At 39.4% G+C, this 25447-nt stretch overlaps 2 protein-coding genes across 6 annotated transcripts in view; one reads left to right on the plus strand and one right to left on the minus strand.

Moving 5' to 3' along the window:
- Nucleotides 1–466, minus strand: part of LOC143033414 (uncharacterized) — a 109639-nt gene extending 109173 nt beyond the window's left edge. Inside the window, exon 1 of one of the 4 annotated variants that reach the window (XR_012967178.1) lies at nt 337–449. Coding sequence is in view for 1 of the 4 variants with exons in the window: in XM_076198820.1 (XP_076054935.1) it covers nt 337–343 (7 nt within the window). In the remaining 3 variants the exon portion in view is untranslated. Of the gene's footprint in view, nt 1–336 lie in introns of all 4 variants that reach the window. The other 3 variants (XM_076198820.1, XM_076198818.1, XM_076198819.1) reach the window with 3 other exon arrangements.
- Nucleotides 467–972: 506 nt separating this feature from the next.
- Nucleotides 973–25447, plus strand: part of LOC143033415 (uncharacterized) — a 612185-nt gene continuing 587710 nt past the window's right edge. The window contains exon 1 of one of the 2 annotated variants that reach the window (XM_076198822.1): nt 973–1522. In XM_076198822.1, the coding sequence (XP_076054937.1) occupies nt 1242–1522 (281 nt within the window). In that variant the 5' untranslated portion in view covers nt 973–1241. The remainder of the gene's footprint in view (nt 1523–25447) is intronic. The other variant, XM_076198821.1, reaches the window with a different exon arrangement.

A 25447-nucleotide genomic window follows, 5' to 3' on the forward strand; every position in this document is an offset into this window, starting at 1 on the left:
TCCCTCCAGGCTCCACCTACTATATCTAGTATAAGACAATAAGTGTTAAATTCAGGCATAGCTTTTAAATTTGGGATTTCTGAACAAATTTTGATAATTGGAGACGTAGATATGGTATACGGAGATCACATATCAAGTTCTTGTAATCAGAATTAGGTAAATACACATACAAATAGTATTGTAAACAATACTCCCATTTACCAACAGGCCGCCTCAAAAGACACAAATTTCACTAATATATTTTTTCTCTCACAGCATCAAATAATTTACACTGTTCTTCATGTAGTAAGGACTAACTACTGCCGAAAAAATAATGTAAACTTATACTGTTCGTACCATCCATAATTAAAGCATTCCTTTCTTTTTACTCCTAGTTCAATCTTCATCTTTCAACTTGTCGCCGCCATCAGCTGGTGCGCGTAAACATGCAAACTGCGTCAACGTGACTGCGGAACACGACATCAAACCTCTGAGCCACCTTGCATACATTGTCAAAATTATTTAACTTATACCAATTATAGTAATGACAAGATATTCAATAAGTTAATTTGTGTCCACAAAAAATGTTGTTATTCTAAAAGAAACATTGTAATTTGTGGTAGTATGATATCCATATCACAGGGCCACATCTTATTCATGCAAGTAACTATATTTGAAAATTTAGTTTCACAATATTTTTGTTTTAAAGGCATAGTGTACTTCAATGTTTCACCATGAAGTAATACGGAGACTCCCAATTACATACGATATTATTAATGAATAACAAAAATCTTACAGCTACATCACACTTTCAAAAGGAACTCGTTAATTAATATTAAATAACTTGTTAATAAGGACCAATTATTTTGGAAAAAATAATTTTAAAATGTGAATTAGTGACGTTGCAAGAAATTGGCCTATTACATGCTAGAACCTCCGGTAAGGATCAGATTTAGGTAATGTTCATTTCGCAGGTCGCTGTTTTAGTTCTAAGAGATCCTTACAGTCAAATGTCATTAAGCATTTATAGATCTATTTAACCGGCTTTTGGTCTAAGCAGCCATTTTTAAATCTCTTTGTTCGCCAGAAAGTCGTGTTGCTTGAGCTAGAGCAACGCTTGGCTTTGCGGCACAGCTGATTGTGGCTTTACGACAGTTGTGTAGCACAGCTGATTGGGCTGGACAAAGATGGTGGAGTCTGCGAAGCTGTAGTGAAGTAACGCGAGTGTTACCATTGTTTTTACGGGCTTTACCCACGATGTTATGGAAGTAGGAAGTGTTGGCGGCGTGGCTAATATGGTGACCATGCGTGGTGACGGAGGAATGAGCGGCGGGAATAGTGGGAGTAGCCTGGCAGACGCTGGGACTCCATCGGGAGCAGGAACTACAGGGACAGCAGGAACAGGAGTCGGAGTAGGACCACCACAGGGCCTCGAGTGCCACTCCAATGGTCCTACCAGTAATGGAGATTCGCCTTGGAAGATCTTACCCCACGACTCAAGTAAGATGGCCAAGATCCGTGACATTGTGGAGTCCAGCTCAAGGTAAGATGTTAAGTGATGGAGCAACTATTGTACATATTCGCGCGAGAACAGTCTACGCCAAATTAACGCCCATGTACAGGTTCGTTATCAATTTACTCATAATTAGGGCTCAAGTTTGCATTTTGAAATTACGGAGACAGGGAAAGTTATCATGTTAATCATGGTAAGCAGATATGGTAGTTTCAGTAGTGGAAGAATAAGGTTTTTATAGGAATTGAGAGGAAGGTAAATTGTATGCACCTTGTAAATAATTTTGCTCTTGGTTAGAGCCATATGGACAGGTCAGGCATTATATATGAAATTGTATGGTATTTTAGGAAATACTTTGGACTAGAGTGTTGGGAAAAGAGGGATATTTGACACATTATTGGCATTGAGTGTTCTTGGTGCACCAAATTACCCAGGCAATGTTAAAAGATAATGTCAATTTGACAGTTGAAGCAAAGTGCTGTAACTGGTACACTAAACTTTTCAAAATAGACTATAAAGTAGCAGAATTAAGTGAATGAGATTTGAAGTACAGTAATTTCTTAAAGTTTGTAACATGTATAGATAACGGCTATTTGACGACCTTTCATTTGAAGTTTGTATCCTGTGTAAAATTAGTAGTCATGTAAATTATGTGTATTTATAGGCAGAAAAATGTTGAGGTCAAATAAATTTTGTAGGCATATATTTATATAATTATCTGCATAATTTTGACACGCCCCTTTTCTGTGACCCATATCAGAGTCTCAGTGCTATGAACAAGATCATGTCGTATTGGTCAGATAAGTGTAAGAATCGTAGAGGTTCTGTTGACAAACAAGATTTCCTCTTCTACTCTTCCAGTGTTAAAAAAATGCAAGGTAATTTGCTATGACAAAAACTGTGCAGAAAAGACTCCCATTGTTTTTGTCCAGACAACTTTGAAAAATAATTATATCATCAAGAACATTTACCAATCAGGCTTTACCTTTCATAACTTACAATAATGGTTTAAATCCTAATCACATGGCATGTAAATAGGGGTTCATTTAATGCTTGCTAGCATATGAAATGAGTCAGGCTTCAGTGTCAGGGTATGCGATATTGGGAATGTAGTTTTTCTTGACTAATCCTGAAACAATTTTTGAAGGTAGAGGAGGCAGAATTTAAGCTAATATATGTTTTGAATGAAATTGAAATAGATTATTGTAATAATTATTGTTTTGAGTTCTACACTGTCATTGAGCCCATCCTTAAATTTCTAGGATTATTTACTGTTATCTGTGTTGTGGTATTCTGGGACAGTTTGTCATCAGCTTGTAGTAGTAGGAAAAGGGGAGCAATTGTCATTTGCCAGGTCTCCTCATGTGATTAGATAAAGGAAGTACAGTTGAAGTCGAAAGATATTTTGGGCCTAGTCTGGAAATGAAGGGTCAGTTCATTGGATCTAACATTCCAAATGGAGAGGGTGTCAACAGGTTTCAAGATAAGTTATCATACATACATACATATACCAAGGCTTTTTTCCCCCTTACCGGGGGGGTAGCCAAAAAGGACAAGGCACAAAAACATTCCCACCCATTTCATCCCCGAAAACACTCCACACCCCTCCACCCTCCCTCCCATCTTAGCACCTCCTAGATGACGGGTCATCCCTGCACCCTCTCCACTGCCCTGGGTCAGAAGCAGTGAGATTATTCTTTAATATATATATTGCAGATACATATCCTTGGTTTTAAGTAAATAGTAATTGGAGGAAAGGCGTCATATACCAGTGTATTAAAGTGTGATATTAATTGCCCGAAGGGATTTCTCCCCGTCTTCTCCTTTCCTGCATGAGGGGACAGAGAGGGGGGGTCGCTGAATTTATGAAGCGGCCTTGCTGTGGATGTGCTGTGTCTTGTGACACTGCTTCTGACCCAGGGCAGTGGACAGGATGCAGGGATGACCCGTCATCCAGGAGGTGCCAAGATAGGAGGGTGGAGGGGAGTGGAATATATGGGAAATGAAACGGGTGGGAGTGATTTCTATGCCATTTTCTTTTTTGCTACCCCCTGTGTATGTATTAATTGGGTCATAGACATAGGATATTATAATACTGTATAGGACTTCTGGAGGTTGATTTTGTCTTACACTAGGTACCATAGTAACCTGTCAACTATGGAAGGAGAAACAACTAGTGTTAAAATTGATAATATATGGTGAAAGAAGTCGTATAAGATTAAACAGCAAATTTTAGTCGGCAATTAGAGTAAAAGGTGAGAAATCCCTTTTTGTTTTTGGGATAAATTTCTGTACTGAAAATTTATAAATCATGCATCTATTGGTGCTTTGTCAACCAAGCATTTTCAACTTTAACAGTGTCATACAGGTGGGTGACATTTACACTGTCTAGGCTGTCACAGTATTTCAGTTACAAATTTTGTGCTATTTGCACTCTAATGTGGTAATTTGGTTTAATGTCATGAACCCCCTCACAGCAAAGACTAAGATGGTGTCTACAGAGGGAAATATGTTCTCTATCTTGTGTGTAGTGATTTTTGTTTTATTGTCAGGCCAGTTCTCTGTGGGTACTTCTTCATTTCAGGATGATGACCTGAGATTAGGCATGCTAATGGTACTCTTGCATATTTTGGGAGTGATTTCTCTGCTGGGTTAACATATGGGATGTCTGATGAAGTCACTTAGTCAAACCATTGACCTGATCCACCCGTGGGAGAACTTTGTTCGCTGGTTCAGCCCATAAATAACTTATTGAAGAGATTTTGTGGAGCTACCATTATGGGTTTGTTGATCTTGTTAAGAATGCTGTATGATCAGTGCATATGTGTTTTTGTGTGGTTATGTTATTGGATATTGGGGAGGTTATTAAGATGTTTGAGTATCTATTCTGTGGGCTGTGTTTGTGTGATGCAATATGAGGGGTGTGTGGGTCTGAGTACCCTTGTATAGAATTGTGTATCAATCATTATGTGCTGATCAAGGTGAGGATTTTGGTTTCTGAGTGTAGATGCTCTAATGGAGTATATTGTATACTCCAATATTCTTGAGGCTTTATTTAGTGATGAGTGCATGTATAGTGATGAGTGTTTCTTTGTTTTGCAAATCTTATACTTGCAATTGTTCTGAATACATTTTCTCATTTGCCTTAATGAAAAGGTCTTTTGAGCAGAAAGTAAAGACATGTAAATTCCCCTCGGGTAAATTCTACCATGATAAATTGTCTCATACAAATTATACCAAAGGTAAAATTCACCATGAAAAATTCTACTTGCTGTCAAAATCTTAGATATATATCTATCAGTCAGATAAAAATACATACATACATATACCAAGGCTTTTTCCCCCTTCCAAGGGAGGTAGCCAAAAAGGGAAAGGCATAAAAACACTCCCACCCATTTCATCCCTAAATACACTCCACACCCCTCCCACCCTCCCTCTCATCTGAGCACCTCCTGGATGACGGGTCATCCCTGCACCCTGCCCACCGCCCTAGGTCAGAAGCAGTGTCGCAAGACACAGCACATCCACAGCAAGGCCGCTTCAGTTAATCGGCGACCCCCCCTCTTCGTCCCCCCTTGCATATAAGGAGAGGACGGGGAGAAATCCCTTCGGGCTGCGTCAAAATTTACTCACGCATACTACCCCACCCCCCCGCCCATTCCTCCTCATGCAATCACAACATCATCCATATACAACCATTCTCCACTCACCTTTGTCTTCCGTCCTCTCCCTTCCTTCCTCAACAGACATTCCCCTCTTCCCCAAAGCCCCCTTCACCCCATCCATCCACCTCATCCTAGGACGTCCCCTCATGTTCACGCCCTCCACATCTGCCTTCCATACCTCTTTTACTAGTCTTTCTTCACTCATTCTTTCCATGTGTCCAAACCATCCTAATATTCTTTCATCAACCCTATCTCCCAAATCCTTTTTCACCCCTGTTCTCCTCCTCACCTCCTCATTTCTCACCCTATCCAGCCTAGTAACCCCCACCATACTTCTCAGACACCTCATCTCAAACACATTCAAACTCCTTCTCTCTTCTTCTCTTATGTTCCACGTTTCTGCCCCATACAGTGCTGTTGGCACAATCACTCCTTCATACAGTCTCCTCTTCGCATCCATTCCCAAATGTCTATTCCTCATTACACTCTTTAATCCACCAAGGCATTTACTCGCTTCTCTCAATCTACATTCTACCTCCACCTTCACTCCACCTTTTCCTGCTACACTTGCACCCAAGTATCTAAAACTATCCACTTCCTCCAGTCGCTTTCCCTTAATGTTCACTTCCAGTCTACTGCCACTTTCACCCCTTGTACATCTCATCACCTTACTTTTACCCCCATTTATCTTTAGCTTTCTTCTATCACATACTCTCCCAAACTCTGCCACCAGCTTCCTCAATCCCTCCTCTGACCCTGCCACAAGCACAGTGTCGTCCACAAACAACAGCTGGCTCACCTCCCACTTTTCTCCATTTTCTTTAACCATCTCCAATCCCTGACCCACTACCCTAGCATTCACCTCTCGCACCACCCCATCCATGTACAAGTTGAACAGCCAGGGCGACATAACGCATCCCTGACGAAGTCCCACCTTTACTTCAAACCACTCACTCTCTCCATTTCTAATCCTGACACAAGCTCTACTACTCTCATAAAAACTCTTGACAGCTCCCAAAAGCTTTCCTCCTATCCCATAAATCTGCATAACCTCCCACAGTGCCTTTCTGTATAAAAGAATATGTGAAAATATAGTGAAAATATTATTCAGAGAGTTTGTTTTACGGAAAAGTAACACATATTCCTTACAGTCCCTTTTAAAAATGTGCAGGTTCCCACTGGGATAATCTTGAACTAATATAAATCATGCATCTTTCTACAAATATTTACCAAAAGGCCTCCTTGTGGTACTATGTGTCTGCAAGAAGCTGCATTACCAACCAGGAGATGATGGAGGTAACCCCCCAGCTTGAAACCAAAGCCACCCTGTTACAGGGCAACCATGGAGGTGTAGCCCCAAGAGGGTGGTACTTTGTGTGTGGATTGGACCCAGAAATTCGCTATTCTCAATATAATTTCCTACCAACCAATCTTCTTTATTTCAATTTCTGTTTCTTCATATAAGGAGGTCAGTACTCTGATGTCTGCCCTCCCACAAATGCTAGCCAGAGACATAGAAACCAACCTAAGCCTATACATGTTCAGTACATACAAAACCCAGAATTTTTTTATATCTATCAAGTGCAACACATACTACACATGGGTTCACCTCACATGCTAATACACTAATACACAGAAACTAATACACAAAGTTGGAGCTGCAGCCAATACAAATCTGCACACACCTCTGAAAATACTTCAACACAATAAGTCTCTATAATCAATAAATCCATTGCCCCTGGTTTCTATTGCAGGAAATCTGCAACCATCAGGTAACAAGTCACTTAGGGAAAATATATTATGTTGTCTGGGGCATTGCAGTACAATCAGTGCAGATCATATTGCATACTCGGGAAATATATGCAAAAGATTTTGATTAAATTATTTTAAAAATTACAAAAAGTAATTAAACGTGCTGTCAATGCTACTTCCTAATGGTGAAGCCCCTGGCCTTGATGACCTGCTGGAGTCTCTTGGGGACAGAATCAGCCAAATTCTGACAGTGGGAAGCAGGAATTTCCTCCCACACCTTCCGGGCCTTCATGATGCCTCATAAGTTTTCTATGGGGGAAATATCAGGTGACTGATAAGGCCAATCCTCTATGTAGTCAATCTCACTATGACTGAACCACTTTTTGGCTGCCCTAGAGGTGTGGGAAGGGGCATCATCCTGCTGAAGGCTCTCAGACCTGGTTTTTGCTAAACACTCCCCTAAATTCTCCTGCAGAAGGTTAATATAGTGCTCAAGAGTTGACAGTCTGGCCCTTAGGGAGTATTACAAGATTCCCCAAACTACCATAGCCAAGTGTGCCCTACACCATAAGATAGGGCGGGTGCTTAACACTCATCACCGTCAAGTGTGGGTCACACACTGAAGCAGTAGGAGACTTCCACACCTTCATTCCCTTGCTCTCACTTCTACAAAAGGTTGCTTCATCAGCCCAAAGGACCTTACACCACTGAACAAGGTCCCAGTCTTTATGATCATTGGCAAATTGGACACGGTGGCGCCTTTGTTTTGTAGTGATGGGGCTTACATGTGCTTTCATATTCAAGTAATTTAATCACTTTTGAACATTTTCCTGAATTGTCCTGATGGAAACGTTCACTGAGAAGCTTAGGGTTCTTCTCCTTCAATTCTTTTACAGTTGTAGAAGGGTTGAGGTCCAACAATGCCTTCAGGGAAATCTTCAGGGCCTTGCCCCCACCATGTTTGTGGAGGGGCATGGTATCAATCCCTTCACCTGCACATCATTTTGTTAGGAGTCAGGACACAGTATACTCAGTCACACCTGTTGCCTTGGCTATTTCTTAATTACTCTTGCCCACTTTGTGTAGTTCAATCACTTTCACAATGTTATCATGCACTGTGCAATTTCTAGGCATCATGCAAAAGAGCAGGGCACACCCCAAAAATCAGTGAACACTGTGAGGAAAAATGAAGAAACTTGGTAACAAAAAAAAAATACTCCCACTGAAGGACAGTCACACACTGACCGGCTTTGTCTCATGTGACTATTGCATGGGTGGATGGCTGAAGGTTGTCAGTTATTCACTTTCTCCTGCATGGTTTTTGTGAATGAGATGTCACATGAGTCCCAAAAATGCAGACCGTCATGCATACTCAAAAAGTTTGCACAATGGTCCGGGCTAATTGTACAGGGTGTTCTGCATCCTCTGTGTGATGGTTGCATCCTGGACAGTTTGAACCTGTGCCCAGGCCTATTTTGTGTTGATACTGTTTCAATGCTGGTGTCCTGAGTGCAAGCATGCCAGTGTTGTTCTTGTAGGTGGTAGGTTGTGATAAATGTGTGAATAATATACTGCTGGTGGAGTATGTTGTGCTCTGTTGGTGGGGCTTGTGAAATGTAGTGTGGTGTTCTTTGCAGAAACCCGTGGAGGGCTGCTCACAGGTGGTATGGTTTGTGGGTGCTGAGTAGGGGAATTAAGGGTTGGGGACAAGATTTGGACCGGGAATGGGGTTAGGGTAAGGGTTAAGGGTGGGATCAGAATTAGGGTCAGAACTGGGATTTGGATTGAGGAGAGGGAGGTAGTAATGGGTGATCCTATTTCTAAAAGTATCAAGAGTGGGACTATTAACTATATGGAATAGGAGATGATTCCACTCTTGGATCCTGCTTGTGAGTACTTGAATATATTGGTACTTGTTTGGTATGTGTGGTATTTTAAGTTGTGACTGCCTCTAGTTATTTGTGTATTTGTTAGGTGTAATTTTCTTTGTTTATGTCAACTAAATTGTTTAATATTTTGTACATCATTTGTTGTCTGTGTATTTGTCTTCTTATTTCAAGTATTTACCTAGTTGTATTTTGTGGGAAGGGGAGCTACGCTCGTGGTGTCCTGCCTTTGTATCTCAGTGTCTAGTTTGCTCTTAAACTCATGAATGGTTTTTGTGCACACTATTTCATTGTCCAGTTTTTTCCAACTGTCCACCACTCTATGTGGAAAACTGTTTTTCTTCAGATCTCTTCTGTAGCTATGTTTTTTTTATTTTCTTTCCATGTCCTCGTGTGCTTCTCTTGTCCCAGTTTAACAAGTCCTCTCTATCGAGTATTTCTGTGCCTTTCATGATTCTGTAGATGGTCAGTAGGTCACTTCTCTCTCTTCTTTGCACCAGAGTCAGTAACTCCAGTTTAGCCAATCTCTCCTCATATGACAAGTTTGCAAGTGCAAGTGCCATTTTTGTGGCTGCTCTCTGGATTCTTTCTATTTTCTTTATATTATGGTTCAAGTCTAATGTTTTGTTTTAACCTAGTGACTGATGTAGTGTGTCTGTAATTGTATCTGATCCATCTTGCTGCTTTATTTTGTGTGGACTTTAATTTACATTGTTAGTGTATAGATCCCAGACATTTTCGCAATGCTCTAAGCATGGCCGAATTAACATCTTATAAGCAAGAATTTTTATGCCTACATTGCATCTCCTGAGATTCCTGTGCAGGAATCCCAGGGCTCTATTGGCTGTAGCCCTGTCACTGCTTACACGTGTGGCCCATCTCATGTCTGCTGAAATGTGGACCCCCAAGTATTTGTGATGGGAAAATATGTCTAGTGTTGTGTTATGTAGTGTATAAGTAAATTGGATAGGTTGGTTAGTATGGGTGAATCTGGTGTGATATTTGTCAGGTCTAAATGTCATTTACCACTTAGCTTCCCAGTCTTCAATGGTGTATAATTGCATTCCTATCATTTTCATGTGATGTTCTGTGGGGAGGATTTTGGTGTCTATATTCAGGTGTCCAATTAGGGTGGTTCAAGTGCATCCTGGTGTTACATTTAGTGTTCCATTCTGTAAAGTCTTGCAAATTGTTGAGAACCAAGCTGTGTAGGCATAGTTGAGGGTGGTTCTTACAAATTGCTTGAAGATGGTTGTTTCTTTCTATTGTTCAATGTTAGTACATGCAATGGACTTAAATATGGTTTGTTTTCTTGATGATTTTTGCTGTCCAGGTCCTTGCTACGTGGGCTGAAAATCAAATGTGAGACCTAGACTTTTAGGGTTCTTTTCCAATGGAAGGATTTGTTCATTTGACTTTTGTTTTTCCATAGTCATCTGGTGCAAGCAGCATCATTGTTGAGGTGGGGGCCCCCATTCTGTTATTTTTGAGCCATTGATCCAGTTTTTTCAAGTAGGCTTGGGTGTTCTTTGCAGCTATTTTGTAATTATTGTGCTGAGTCGTTATTGTCAGATCATTGCATATGAGAGAACATTGGTTCTGGAATTGAGAGATTAATCTAAAGATCAAACAATAAATTTGAATGTATTGCAACATGAGAAATGCCACTGTATATCCATTTTGTTCCTGAGATTTGGTTGCTTTGGATTACTCTGCATTGTCTTACTGCAGTGAGGTTGGTTAACCACTTCTTGTCATTAAATGAATGTCTGCTCCAGTGGTCTTTTTGGATAGTATGTGTCCATGGACCTTGTCAAAAACCTTGTTTATATCTGTCTATTCTTTCTGGTGTGTTTTTTCCAGTATTTTCTTTCTTCCTTCCAGCATTTGTTGTGATGTTTGAGAACAGTATGCTGGTGGAATGGCCTCCTTTGAATCCATGTTGGTTGGGGGAGGTTGGTATTTCTGGTTTGACTCTTGCTACTACCAGCCTTTCCATTAGTTTGGATACTGTGAATAGTAAGATTGGGCTGTATGATGCAGGGTTTTCAGGGGGTTTGGTTTCAGATTAGGGATTATATGAGCTCTTTTTTACAGATGTTAAGGGTTTTATTGTTGTTGTTGTTCCCTAGACTGTCTGGCTGAGCAGTCCCATCTTCCTGAGGAAGGCCACAGTTGGAATAGGGTTTTCTCACAAATCTATTGTAGAGTGTATATTATGTTGTTGGCATGCATGAGTGTGTACAATGCAGTCTTCCATAATATGTTGTATAGTATGGGGTGAGGCATTACATCCTGGACAGTTATCTGTGATACTGTCATCCAGCCTCTTCTGGTAATATAGAAGGGCTGGATGGTAGCTGCATTGCAGTCTGACCAGATGTCCTCTGTCCTCTCAGGGGAAAGAGGATTCAGAGGGGTTCATATTGGGGTCTGGCATGAAGCAATGTAGGTCTTTGTTGTGTAAAAAGGAGTATTTGTAAATGTCAGTTTAGGTTCTTATGGCTGTTTGGACAAGGTGGATGTTTGAGATCCTGTCTGGCCCTTTAGCTTTGGAGTTTTTCAGTTTCTTTATGGCTCCTTCTATAACTTTGCTGGTAAAAGTAGGGGTGGCTTTAGTGCTTTAATTATTTTCCTAATTTTTGGCATTGTGGACTTGAAGCTTTTTGAAGAAATACTTGATGATAATGCCACACTGCTCTTTTGGTGATGGTATTTTACTTTTAGTTGCACTAACTGCTTCATGGGTTATGGATGGGGGAAATTTTTATTTTTCATGTTTTTATCAGCTCTACATCTTGCCATTCATTTTTTCTAATTTGCTGGATATTTTTTTCCAAATATTTGTTTGCTGTTTATGAGAGTTGTGATGTTTATATTTTATTGCTATAGTTGCTATTTTTCTTGTTCATTTAGGTTGTTCACTGTTTGATTAGAATAATGAGTGTGTATATACTGTATATATATACTGTATGTATATATATATATATATATATATATATATATACACACACACACACATACATATACCAAAGGCTTTTTCCCCCTTACATGGGGGGTAGCCAAAAAGAAAAAGGCATAGAAACCACTCCCACCCATTCCATCCCCTACATATTCCACTCCCCTCCACCCTCCTCCCTCCGTTTCATCTTGGCACCTCCTGGATAACGGGTCATCCCTGTATCCTGTCCACTGCCCTGGGTCAGAAGCAGTGTCACAAAACACAGCACATCCACAGCAAGGTTGTTCACTGTTTGATTAGAATAATGTGTGTGTGTATATATATATATATATATATATATATGTGTGTGTGTGTGTGTCTGTCTGTGTGCATATATATACATATATACATACACACATACATATACCAAAGGCTTTTCCCCCTTACATGGGGGGTAGCCAAAAAGAAAAAGGCATAGAAATCACTCCCACCCATTCCATCCCCTACATATTCCACTCCCCTCCACCCTCCTCCCTCCCTATCATCTTGGCACCTCCTGGATAACAGGTCATCCCTGCATCCTGTCCACTGCCCTGAGTCAGAAACAGTGTCACAAGACACAGCACATCCACAGCAAGGCCGCTTCATTAATTCGGCGAACCCCCCGTCCCCTCGTGCAGAAAAGGAGAAGATGGAGAAATATCCCTTCGGGCTGCATCAAATTATTTCTCATACTTCCTCACCACCCACTCCTCCTCATGCATCACAACATCATCCATACACGACCCTTTTCCATTCACCACTATCTTCAGTCCTCTCCTGTCCTTCCTCAACAGACATTCCTCTCTTTTGTAATGCCCTCTTTACCTCCATCCATCCATCTCATCCTAGGACGCCCCCTCATATTCACTCCTTCCATCTCTGCCTTCTACACCTCTTTTACTAATCTTTCTTCACTCTCTTTCCATGTGTCCAAACCATCCTAATACTCTTTCATCAACCCTATCTCCCAACTCCCTTTCCACCCCTGTTCTCCTCCTCACCTCCTCATTTCTCACTCTATCTAGCCTAGCAACCCCTATCATACTTCTCAGACATTTCATTTCAAACACATTCAGTCTCCTTCTCTCTGCCTCTCGTATGTTCCATGTTTCTGCCCCATACAGTGCTGTCGGCACAATCACTTCTTCATATAACCTCCTCTTAGCATCCATTTCCATATGTCTGTTTCTCATTACACTTTTTAATCCACCAAGGCATATACTCGCTTCTCTCAATCTACATTCCACCTCCACCCCCACTCCTCCCTTTCCTGCCACATTCGCACCCAAGTATCCATGGATGGGGTGGTGCGAGAGGTGAATGCAAGGGTGGTGGGTCAGGGGTTGGAGGCAGTTAAAGAAAATGGAGAAAAGTGGGAAATAAGCCAGTTGTTGTTGGCTGACAATGCTGCGCTTGTAGCAGGATCAGAGGAGGGATTGAGGAAGTTAGTGACAGAGTTTGAGAAGGTGTGTGAAAGAAGGAAGCTGAAGATAAATGTGGGCAAAAGTAAGGTGATGAGATGTACAAGGGGAGAGAGTGACAGCAGGCTGGAAGTGAGCAGACTTTCATAGCAAGATATACTTGTCAAACTTTGACAAAATGGTGGTTCTAGTTTTTTTATTCTTGAATGTATATAAGGCCCCCATGCCCTAACATATTCAGTAAGATATAATTTTTTTTTTTTATATTATTATCGCTAAAAGAAAGCCGAAGCTTGCGTAGAATTTTTTCTACACGGTAAAAATGTATCTTTTGGGGGTATAATTTTTTATAAGTAACATAATTACCATTAAAAGTCATATTTTGATGTACCTTTTATTATTTGATAACTAGTTCTATGATTTTTAAACAAAAGTTTGAGTTTTTGAATGTTTTTAACAGCCCGCTGATATGTAGAAAAAATTTCCTCATGTCCTTGTGCAGTTGCCACATGCCGCTATTTTACTACGTTTTGGTACAAAATTCTACGAAACGGCAGCCCTGGTGGGGCTTGACTGGGCCGGGTTTGAGTACACGTGTACGGCCGTTGCTGCCACCTCCCGGACAAATAGGGAACTTTGCTTGAAAAGTCCGCCCTTTGTTCATTTCGACTGGTCATACGAGGGTCCAGGCTTTCGAGGTTCAACTGTATATATATATATATATATATATATATATATATATATATATATATATATATACATATATATTTGCAAATAAATCACTTGAACACGTGATCAGAAATATGCTGGTAACCACTTAAGAAAGAGAAACACAGAAATCCCAAACGCTTTCGTGTATTCTTCCCTGAGGATGTGAATTACATGAAAGCGCATGGGATTTCTATGCTTCTCTTTCTTAAGTGGTTACCAGCGAATATATATATATATATATATATATATATATATTTGCAGAAACCACTTGGAAAATAAAAGAAATAAATACCGAACGTTTTCGTCTATTCAAGACATCATCCTTTGTACCATGATGATGTCTTGAATAGACGAAAACGTTCGGTATTTATTTCTTTTATTTTCCAAGTGGTTTCTTCAAGTATTGTCACGTGTGCTTAGTGATTTGTTTTGCATATACAGACTCTCCTCAACTTACGTTTTAGTTACGTTCCGAACGGCTGAACGTAAGTTGAAAATGAACGTAAGTTGTTACTGTACTATACATCCGTAAATTCTATTACCGTATCTTATAAAACACCCCTAAATAATTAATTATACACATAACATTGTAAAATAATAACATTATAAATTAAATTCAAGCAACATAAATTGAGATGGTGGAGGAGGAGGGGGAGGAGGAGGCAAGGCACGTTCAGTCTGTCGTTTGTGCCATGTAAACAATGGACGCAGCGTCATGCGTAAGTATCGTTTGAACTACGGAGAGCGCGCTAAACTAAAAAATTCACTCAAATTTTTTTTTTTTTTTTACAATTTTTTTTTACAGTCAGTTCAAACGTAAAATCGAAAAAACGTAAAACGAATGAAGGTAAGTAGAGGAGCGTCTGTATATATATATTTATATATGTGTGTGTGTGTAATTTTTCTTTCTTTCTTTCTTCTGTTTTTGAGGTGGCTTTCCTTCGGGAGAGAAGCAGCGTTCAATGCATCCCATCACCTACTCTCTAATTTTGTGGTTGTTGTTGTTGTTGTCGTTCCCTAGACTGTCTGTCCGAGCAGTCCCGTCTCCCCAAGGAAGGCCACAGCCGAAACTGGGTTTTCCCACAAATCCTTTATAGAGTGTATGTTGTGTTGTTTGCGTGCATGATTGTGTATAATGCAGTCTTCCATTATGTGTTGTATGGTATGGGGTGAAGTGTTACATCCTGGGCAGCTGTTCACAACACGGTCGTCCAGCCTCTTCTGGTAGCTTAGAAGTGCTGGGTGGTGACCGCATCGCAGTCTGGCCAAGTGGACTCTGTCCTTACGTGGGAGAGAGGATTCAGAAGGGTGGATATCAGGGGGTCTGGCATGTAGCAGTGTGTTGTCTTTCAGTGTGTTAATGGAGCGGTGAGTGATATGATTATGAATATGTTTGCGGAGGCTGGTATTTGGTGGTTGTGGAGGAAGAGAGGAGAGTATCTGTGTGTAATAAAGGTCTATGGGTGTAGTTTTAATGTTTCTTGGTGTGTGTGGGTGTTCTGCTATGTAGTGTAGCGGGTGTGATGTGTTTGTGGTGGCTGCAGCAAGTGTTTGTGTGCCTCTCATGTCGAGGTGGTCCTTGACTTTGAGGACTTTTGTTTCATGGTGTAAATGGTCTGTAGGTGATGTATTTGTGCAGCCTGTAATTGTTTTTAGGGCTTTGTTTTGTATGATTTGAAGGGTGTTGTGGTGTGTCTCACTGAGATTAGGAGCCCATGCAGGACTCGCATAATTCATCACTGAGCGTATGCATTGTTTGTATATTGTTATATTAGTTTCTTTGTTTTGTCCAAATGTTGTTCCAGTGATTGACTTACGTGCGTTAAGTCTAGGTGTGCATTTGTTTTTTATGTTTGTGAGGTGTTGTTTGAAAGACATGGATGTATCGTATGTTACACCAAGAATTTTCGGTGTGTTTGTGTGTGGTATTAGAGTGTTGTTGATGTAGAGATGAGGTATGTATTTGTGGTTGAAGATATCACTGATGAAAAATTTAGTAACACTTTTATAAATCACAACTGACATCACATATGGAGCAGAAGAAAAGGCTAGAAACAGGAAGTCTGTATTTTAAATGCTAACTGGAGTCCTCTTCAGGACTACTGAAGAGGACTGCAGTTAGCAGTCAAAGTACGTAGATTTCTCATTCTCTGTTTTTTCCTCTGCTCTCACTGAGGTGTCAGTTATGATATCTATGAAGGCTTTTGGGCTTAGGTGTTGTAGATGAATATTTGAGCATTTTATGTGGGCCTTTGGCATTGGATTTATTAATTTTCTTTTTTCCCCCATCTACATCCTTGGTGAAGAAATTGGTGTCATCAGTGTCTGGTCTACTTTTTTTTTTTTTTTTTTTTTTTTTTTTTTTTTTTTTTTTTTTTTTTTTTTTTTTTTATAACATATCTTTCCATATTTTACTTTTTTGAAGTAATGGGTTTGAAACTTTTGAGAATGCATTTGTTGATGATGTTGCATTGCATTTTTTGGTCATGGTATTTTTTGGTATATTTATTTATTTATTTATTTTTTTTCCTCTCCTATTTGAGCTAGGAAGCTGATTTTTTGGAGTTGGAGTTGGATCTACATTTAATGTGTAGTGAGGCAAACTAGGAGCAAGTCCATTTGTTTTAATGGCTCAGTCTTCTCTGTTTTACAAATAAGGGCAACCTCTGAGGAAGACTCGGGAGTTTGCCAGATTCAAATTTACACAGGTAGAAGTAGGCTGTTACCACAATAATACATGATTTCCTATTATTTACAAATTAAAATGAATGAACTGAGTCTGGACTCTCAGTATCGATGCATGGGATATATTTACATCGGATTTACAAAGGATAGAGAACATACAAGAAATAGGTGATAAAGAAATAGTGTTGATGCAAATTGATCTGGAAAGGTTGGCAATGACGAAAGGAGAAGTATTTATTGTTTTTGTAGGTGTTGGGCATAGTCCGAAATGGCTGGCTCTCTGGTCACTGTTCAGATCCGATGACAATGGAGCATGCCTTGGGAGACAGGTCCCAGCACAATGGAGAATTCTTTGGGAGTCCAATCCAAGCACAATAGTGAGTCCCCTAAAAGTTGTCTGGAGACACTGGAATTCCTTGTCTCTCTACATGCATGTATGGACATGTGTACATGCTAGAGATCTAAAGGATTGACTCTTCCTTTTAGTTATCTTGCAACAAGAGTAATGTTCATCATTGTAGTCATTCTGACCAAGTTTCATTTAAGTGTGTCAATAGATACTATACTTACGCAATAAAAACTTTATTTTATTGTGCAAAAATAATCAATTCTCAAACCACTACTAGTCCTCAACTATTTGGGGAACATATATATATATATATATATATATATATATATATATATATATATATATATATATATATATATATACATATATATATATATATATATAAGAAAATATTGGGCATGGTTTTGATTATCAACATATTAAATGTGTGAAAGTTCAGTGGTTATTTTTTTGCTCTGATGTATTTACCACCATTCCAATATTAAACTCATCATAATAAACTATTTTCAGAATATCAGCTTAAAAGAAGGAATCATGCAAATAGACAAAAAATTGTCATAGTAGTAATACTTTGAATGGCATTATTTTAGGGGGTGGGGAAATAGAGAAAATGGGCTTCAGAGTTTATCTTGAGGTTTTTACACTCCAGACATCAATTTAATTGGTATGATTGGTGAAATATGCAGATAAATTATTTGATGATTTATTATTCAAGTAAGTCAAGGCATTCAAAGTGTATCTAAAGGTAGAGATTGGTAGCCCTTTACAGGTAAGGAGCTACCAATCTCTCCTCCTCGGGCTTCCTCTCTTACTTATGCTTGATATTTACTGATGAGAGGTTAGATAAAGTACCTGACTGCGATCCGATTTTCAGAGGGGATGAAGAAAGTAGTCTAACTAATATCAGCATTAGTAAAGAGGAAGTAGTCAAGCAGATTGACAGACTTAAAGCTACAAAATCTCCGGGTCCAGACGAAATTTTTCCAAGAATGCTTAAAGAGTGTAAATTTGAAATCTGCGACCAGTTAACTGAAATATTCAATAAATCGGTAGACACTGGTTCTGTTCCAACTGCTTGGAGGCAGGCAAACGTTGTTCCTGTTTTTAAGAAGGGAGATAGATCGTCTATATGCAACTACAGGCCAATCAGTTTGACATCGGTTATAGGAAAAATGCTTGAATCAATAATAGTAAATAGACTCAGAGAACACATTGAAGGGCATAATTTAATTCGTGTTTCACAGCATGGTTTCTCCAAGGGTAAGTCATGTGTGACTAATCTTCTATCCTTTTACACTAAGGTATATAAGGCGGCAGACAACAATGAAAATTACGATGTTATTTACCTTGACTTTAGCAAAGCGTTCGACAAAGTGCCACACCAGAGACTACTAAATAAAATCAAAGCCCATGGCATAGGAGGAAAAGTGTTAGAATGGATTAGAGCTTGGATTAGTAACAGAAAGCAAAGGGTCACCATAAATGGAATAAAATCTAGGTGGGGCAATGTTACTAGCGGGGTTCCCCAGGGCTCGGTTTTGGGTCCCTTGTTGTTCATTATGTATATAAACGACTTAGACGAAGGGTTAAATAGTGATGTTAGTAAGTTTGCGGACGACACTAAAATAGGACGCCTAATTAGGTCAGGAGACGACGCCCAGATTCTGCAGGATGACCTTAATAAGCTGTTAACATGGTCGGTGAAGTGGCAAATGAACTTCAATATCTCTAAGTGTAGCGTGTTAAACGTAGGGCTACACAACCCCGAAAATAGATACAACTTAGATAACATGTTTTTAGAAAAATCTGAGTGCGAGAGGGACTTGGGAGTTCTGGTGAGTCCGGACCTTAAAACCAGGAAGCAGTGTATTAGCGCCAGAAATAAAGCTAACAGAGCATTAGGCTTCATTGCTAGGACGGTAACGAATAGAAGTGCAGAGGTAATTATTAAACTCTACCTAGCGATAGTTAGACCCATCCTTGACTATGCGGTACAGTTTTGGTCTCCGTCCTACAGAATGGACGTAAATTCATTAGAATCAGTACAGAGAAGAATGACCAAAATGATACAAGGACTCGGAAATTTGCCTTACGAAGAGAGGCTTAGGCACCTAAACTTACACTCTCTGGAAAGACGCAGAGTGCGGGGTGATCTAATAGAAGTGTTCAAGTGGATCAAAGGCTATAACAAGGGTGATGCAAACAAGGTCATCATAATAAAACAACAGGGCAGGACTCGCAGTAATGGGTACAAACTGGACAAATTTAGATTTAAGAAGGAAATAGGCAAGAATTGGTTTACTAATAGGGTGGTCGATGAATGGAATAAACTTAGTAACCATGTAGTAAGCGCTGAAACTATCAGTTGTTTTAAAAAACGATTAGACAACTTTATGGATGGGGATGACAGGTGGTGATGGATACGGAGCTGCCTAGTGTAGGCCTTATGGTCTTTTGCAGTCTCCTTTATTTCTTATGTGTTCTTATGTTTCTCTGCTACAGCCCTCTTCTGTTTTGATGGTATAGGCTAGTAACGTGCACAGACATTGCAAGGGGCAGGTGCTTTGGTCTGGAAACTAGACACTTCACTCTTTTGTATTATTTGTATTTGGCAACTATCTGGTAGGGTGCAACACCATTTTCCACATTATAATTTCTGAATGGTAAGAAAATGGGAAAAGCCTGTGAGAAATAATTTTTCATTCATTTTGATATATTTTTGTGAAGGGCACTTATAGGGCACAGGGCAAAGGGGTAGGTGCTCGGGCACCCCCAGCATCGCCCTTCTGCACGGGCCTGGTCTAGGCATTTTGAACACCTGTGTTTGTAGGCTGTAGGAAACCAAGTGGAAGCAAAGAAAACACAGGGCATAGTAAATGTCAATGCAGCCATGTTGACCACCTGTACGTCCCTACTCATGTTGTGGCTGGAACTGATGCACTCTCCCTCCTCTCTCATGTGCATACACACGCACACAATGGAATGCTGCTGGAAGGCACCCAAATAAATTTCATCACCTCAAAATAGCCTAAATCATCAAAAACAAACCTTATTCATCACAAGCTAACAGTAATTGGGAAGTGACTTGCATTGATACAACTAATACACCTAAACCCTGCTGTTTGCTGATTTGCTACTCCCAGACACAATCCATACACTTGTGGAAACTGCATGGTGGCAATCCTTCCTGTGAGGGGCCAATGATAGATACTTTCATGTAGTGGTCCTGTCTTGTGACATGTGATTTCTTAGTGAACAAGAGTTGCATACAAGTGAATGAGTTTGGTAGCCCGTTTTGTAAGAGAATTATGAAAAACATACTGTACATGCTGGGGGGGGGGGCAAACATTCATGTTTTTTTCACTATTCTTAGTATTTTCATTCCCCTAACCCCTGTAAATGATGGGATTAACCAGTATGTATGGAATAAGAACACTGAAAAATGTGCAGATTTGTGAACCTACAAAGTTGGAAGCAGTGAATGTTGAGAATTAGGTGTATATAGATGAAGAAAATATGAAAAAACTCAAACTTTAATTCATAAAGGACTAGATTAGGCATCAGTGGTAAGGTCCCCCAAAGAGTAAAAGATTTAAGCAAGATTGAGAGATTACGAAGGACAGCAACCAAACTGGTTTCCATCCTGGCAGATAAGCCATACAAGGAGAACCTAAAAGCATCAAATTTGCCAATGTGGAAAGATCAAAGACAAAAGATGACTTCATTGGTGTTCAGGACACTAAAGGGGGCAGAATACATTGAGAGGAAAGATATCTTGATTAGGAATGGGAGACAATAACAAACTGAAAAAGACTAAATGTGGAAATGATGTGAAGAAATACAGTTTTCCATACAGATTCATAACCTAGGTGGCAATATGGCCAAGCTGGAACCATAAGAGTATATAGAGTTAAGTCTATGATAATTAGGGAATAGGTGACCGCCAAAATTATACTTGAATTTAAAGCAAAGCATGATAATTGGGGAATAAGGTCACATCCAAAGTTAGAACCATGCATGAATTTTAGTTGAGGTGTGGTAATTGGAGAGTAAGAGCCAGGATTCTATGAACAGTGCTCCTGTTGTGTATACCAGTTAGGCAAATATCTGTTTCATGTAACACAATTCCCCCCAAGAAGTTACTTGCTTCCTTTACCCTACTGTATAATTCACCTCTACCTCTACTCTTCCACTTCCTGCCACATGTAACCCCAAATATTTAAAGCACTCCACACCATCCAGTCTCTCACTCCTTTAAACTTACCTCCAACCCACTACTATTGTCAGTTCCTCTTTCTTATCTCCTCCTCCTCCCCTTCCTCCTCAAGATATATATCAAATGTAAACAAATTTTATATAATTTTGTGATGCATGAGGGGGATGGGGGGTGAGGAAGTATGTATGAGAAAAAAATTGATGCAGCCTGAAGGGATTTCTCCCCGTCTTCTCCTTTTCTGCATGTGAGGGGACAGAGAGGGGGGGTCACTGAATTTATGAAGCAGCCTTGCTGTGGATGTGCTGTGTCTTTTGACACTACTTCTGACCCAGGGCAGTGGACAGGATGTAGCGATGACCTGTCATCCAGGAGGTGCCAAGATAAGAGGGAGGGTGGAGGGGAGTGGAATATGTAGGAAATGGAATGGGTGGGAGTGGTTTCTATGCATTTTTCTTTTTGGCTACCCCCCATGTAAGGGGGAAGAAGCCTTTGGTATATGTATGTATGTATGTATGTATATGTATTTAATTAATGTTGTTAGGCATGTGGGGTGGGAAGAACACAGCATTCCTTAGGCATGCAGTTCCTGATCTTGGTAGAGCAGTGGTCTTGCAAGATGGATGGCAGAACTACCCATTTTCAAAACCTGTTAACCCCTTCATTTCCATCAGAAAGTGCAACTCTGAGGGGCTGTCACCAGACTGGCCCCAATATATCTCAATCATCTTCATCTGTATTTCTTACACTTTTTCACACATGAGAACTGACAACTGGTGACAGCTCCCCTCCTCCTACCACTTTCATCCAGACAGAGAAACAGTCACACATCAATACAACACAGAGAGTAGTCCAAAGATTCTTCCCAAAGAGATCTGTGGGAGGGCTTGAGGACTTGTCAGCCATTGAGGGGTTGCAGACTGAAACTCGAGGCAACAATTGTTATTGTTTTGTGTGTATTTACATTTATATATATATATATATATATATATATATATATATATATATATTTTTATATATTTTTGTATATATATATATATATATATATATATACACACTGGCATGCTGTGTAGAGCTGAGTTGTGTAATGAATTGGTCAAACAGTATTGAAGATAGAAGTAAAAGCAAGGGCTTTTGCCTAATAGTTGGATATCAATCAATCAATTCGTTGTTCTTGGTCTCTCTTGTAGAAGACCTCTAGCCTTCAGGTAACCAGCAGTGGCTTCTGGTTGGGCATCTTCAATGCTGATCCAAGCTGCCAAATGGAACGTAATGTGTAGCTCTGTTCACTTGATCAACCATGATCCTAAATCTATGTTCTACTGACTTGGATATAGGAGTAATGAATTGATCTGGCTTTTGTCAGTTCATGGTGGGATTCTTCCCTATTATGTATAATGCTTCTAGGATGAAAAGGTGTGTGTAATCAACTTTTTCTGTTGAATTGTAATGCTTCCTTTCAGAATTTTCCTCATCAATGGGAACTGGTGTATGTGTTCATGATGTTTAATAGCACTGTTGGAAAGGTAAAGGGTGGTATCTTTATAGTTTGTTGTAGTTGATCCTCTGTATATTTCTTTGAGGTCATTTACAGTTCACTTATGTACACAAGATGGGTGCATTGAAGCACTGGGCTCCTCTGGCTAGGGTTATTTTTTATGAGGAGTTGGGATGTTTTTCTATTTTGGTAGTAAAGGATTTGGTGGAGTTTGTCACTTGCTTGTTGGTGGGTGTCACATTTCTGTTAATGGCTTTTTTATCTGTTTTGTGTTGGGAGGACATGATGTAAAGTCAGTCAGTCCTTTGCCTGAGGTCTCTCTTGCAGAAGACCTATGGCTCCCAGGTAACCAGTCACAGCCACTGTATGGGCCCATAAGTCATTAAAGAAAGAGTGTTGTGTTTATGAATTGCGTGGTGCATCTTGGGTAGTTTGATTCTGTGGTCAGGCATATTCTTTGTTGATGCTGTTTTAATGCTGGATGGTGTCCTAAATGTACTGTAAGTGGACCAGTGTGGTTCATACTTCTTTTTAGAGGGATTTTTTATGAGGCTTAAATCTATGGGAGGTATTGGTGGAATATTGAGTTAGGAGTTCTGTCTTGTACAGCTTGTTAAGTGATTTGTGTGTGAATATGTTTTTGTGTGGATGTATTGTTTTTACTTAATTGTAGCATGCAGGAAAGGAGCAATGTATGTATTTGAACATATGTGTCAGGTATGTCAATTTTCTGTGTTTCATAAAATTTCCCAAATTTTCTTCTTCTTTTCTTTCTCCTGCCCTCTGACCTTAGGGGAGGGATCCATGGTGCCTATAATCCATTGAATTAAAAAAAGTTTGGCCTTTTATACATTGAACATAATTCATTAAAAAAATCTGTTCTAAAACCGAATTGTTCGAAAAGTGAATCATGTTTTCCCATTGCAAATTATGTAAAAGAGATTAATTCATTCCCAAGCACCAGATGAATGCTTATTTACCTAATTACACTTTATATATCATATAATAAATAAAACATAAAAGTGTAAATCAAACTAAAAACATAACAAATAAATTTGATGACAAAACAGCATTGTAGTTATTATGTAATGTATGCACTGTACCCTTTTGGCTGCAATGTGATGGCATAGGTGGATGGAGATGAGGGAGGGAAAGGGGCGAGTTATAGCTTGGAAGGGGAAACCCCTTCTACAAAAACTTCTGGTGATTCTTGTTTGGGTGTTTCTTCTCTTCTCTTTGGCTCAGGTAAATCTTTCTCCTGGGTTTCTTTCCTTTTTTTCTTTCACTAAAAATCTTTCCAATGTTTATTGTTTTAGTCTGTGCTGTAAAAAATTTTCTGAAATGTTACTGCACAGCAGAAGAGTGAATCTGTCTTTCATTAGCTTGTGCCCAGGCATCAATTTTTCCTCCTTAGTGATATAGGTTCTTTTTGGCAATTTTTTCTAGAATAATCCAGTTTCATCAGCATTAAATACCTGTTGGGGGAGAAAACCTTCTTTCTTTATAGTCATCAAACTCAACAACAAATTTTTCTGCCATTTCCTTGTTTGAACTCGCTGCCTCACTGTGAATTTCACTTCTGTTCTTAAATTTTTCAAACCATCCTTGATTGCTTTAAATACAAAATCATCAGCACTTGTACCAGGGTTTTTCTTTACTAGATCATCATAAATTGCTAATGCTTTCTCACATATAAATGCTTCAGAGATACTATCACCTGCTACCTGTTTCTCATGTATATAAACAAGCAAAAACTTTTCCACTTCCTCAAGTATTTGCAGTCTTTGTTTACTAATGACAGCCACTCCTTTGGCAACATCAGCCGACTTTATTGCTTCTTTATTCTTGAGAATAGTGCAAATTGTAGACTTTGCTATACCATACTGCACAGCAAGATCAGATACACAAACACCATCTTCATGTTTTGTGATAATTCCTTTCTTCACTTTGATTGTTTTACTTATAACTTTTCTTTTTCCTTGACCAGTATCACTTTTTGCTTTCTTTGGAGCCATGACGGAGGGCTAGTGTAGGAACAATAAATGCTGAATGCAATAAAATTGAAAACAAAAGCATAGCGCAACTATTCAGCAAGATCAGATACACAAACACCATTTTCATGTTTTGTGATAATTCCTTTCTTCACTTTGATTGTTTTACTTATAACTTTTCACATGTCAGTGTCATTCGAGAACCGAAATTGTGTTCGAAAACAGAAGTATTTCCAGCTTGAATTTTTCGTTCGAAAACCGATTTGTTTGAGTTCAGAGACATTTGAGAACCAAGGTTTGACTGTGTGTATGTGTATTTACCTAGTTGTATTTACCTAGTTGTATTTTACGGGAAGGGGAGCTATGCTCGTGGGGTCCCGTCTTCATATCTCATTTTATCTAAACTATTTTTAAATTCATGTATTGTTTTTGCACACACCACTTTCTCATCTAACTTGTTCCAACTGTCTATTACTCTGTGAGGAAAGCTGTTCTTTTTCAAATCTCTTCTATAGCTGTCTTTTTTTATTTTCTTTCCGTGTCCTCTTGTATTTCTGTCATCCCATTTTATCAGATTCTCTCTATCAGTAATTTCTATGCCTTTCATGATTCTGTAAATAGCTATCAAATCTCCTCTCTCTCTTCTTTGCTCTAGTGTCTGTAGTTTAAGTTTTTGTAGTCTCTCTTCATATGATAGTTTTGAGAGTGTTGGTGCCAATTTTGTAATTGCTCTTTGTATTCTTTCAAGTTTTTTTATACATTTTTTTGTACTTGGTGACCATATCGTTGCTGCATATTCCA

This window comes from Oratosquilla oratoria, chromosome 15 (genome assembly GCF_046742065.1).
Source record: "Oratosquilla oratoria isolate Oo_2021 chromosome 15, ASM4674206v1, whole genome shotgun sequence".
Lineage (NCBI taxonomy): Eukaryota > Metazoa > Arthropoda > Malacostraca > Stomatopoda > Squillidae > Oratosquilla > Oratosquilla oratoria.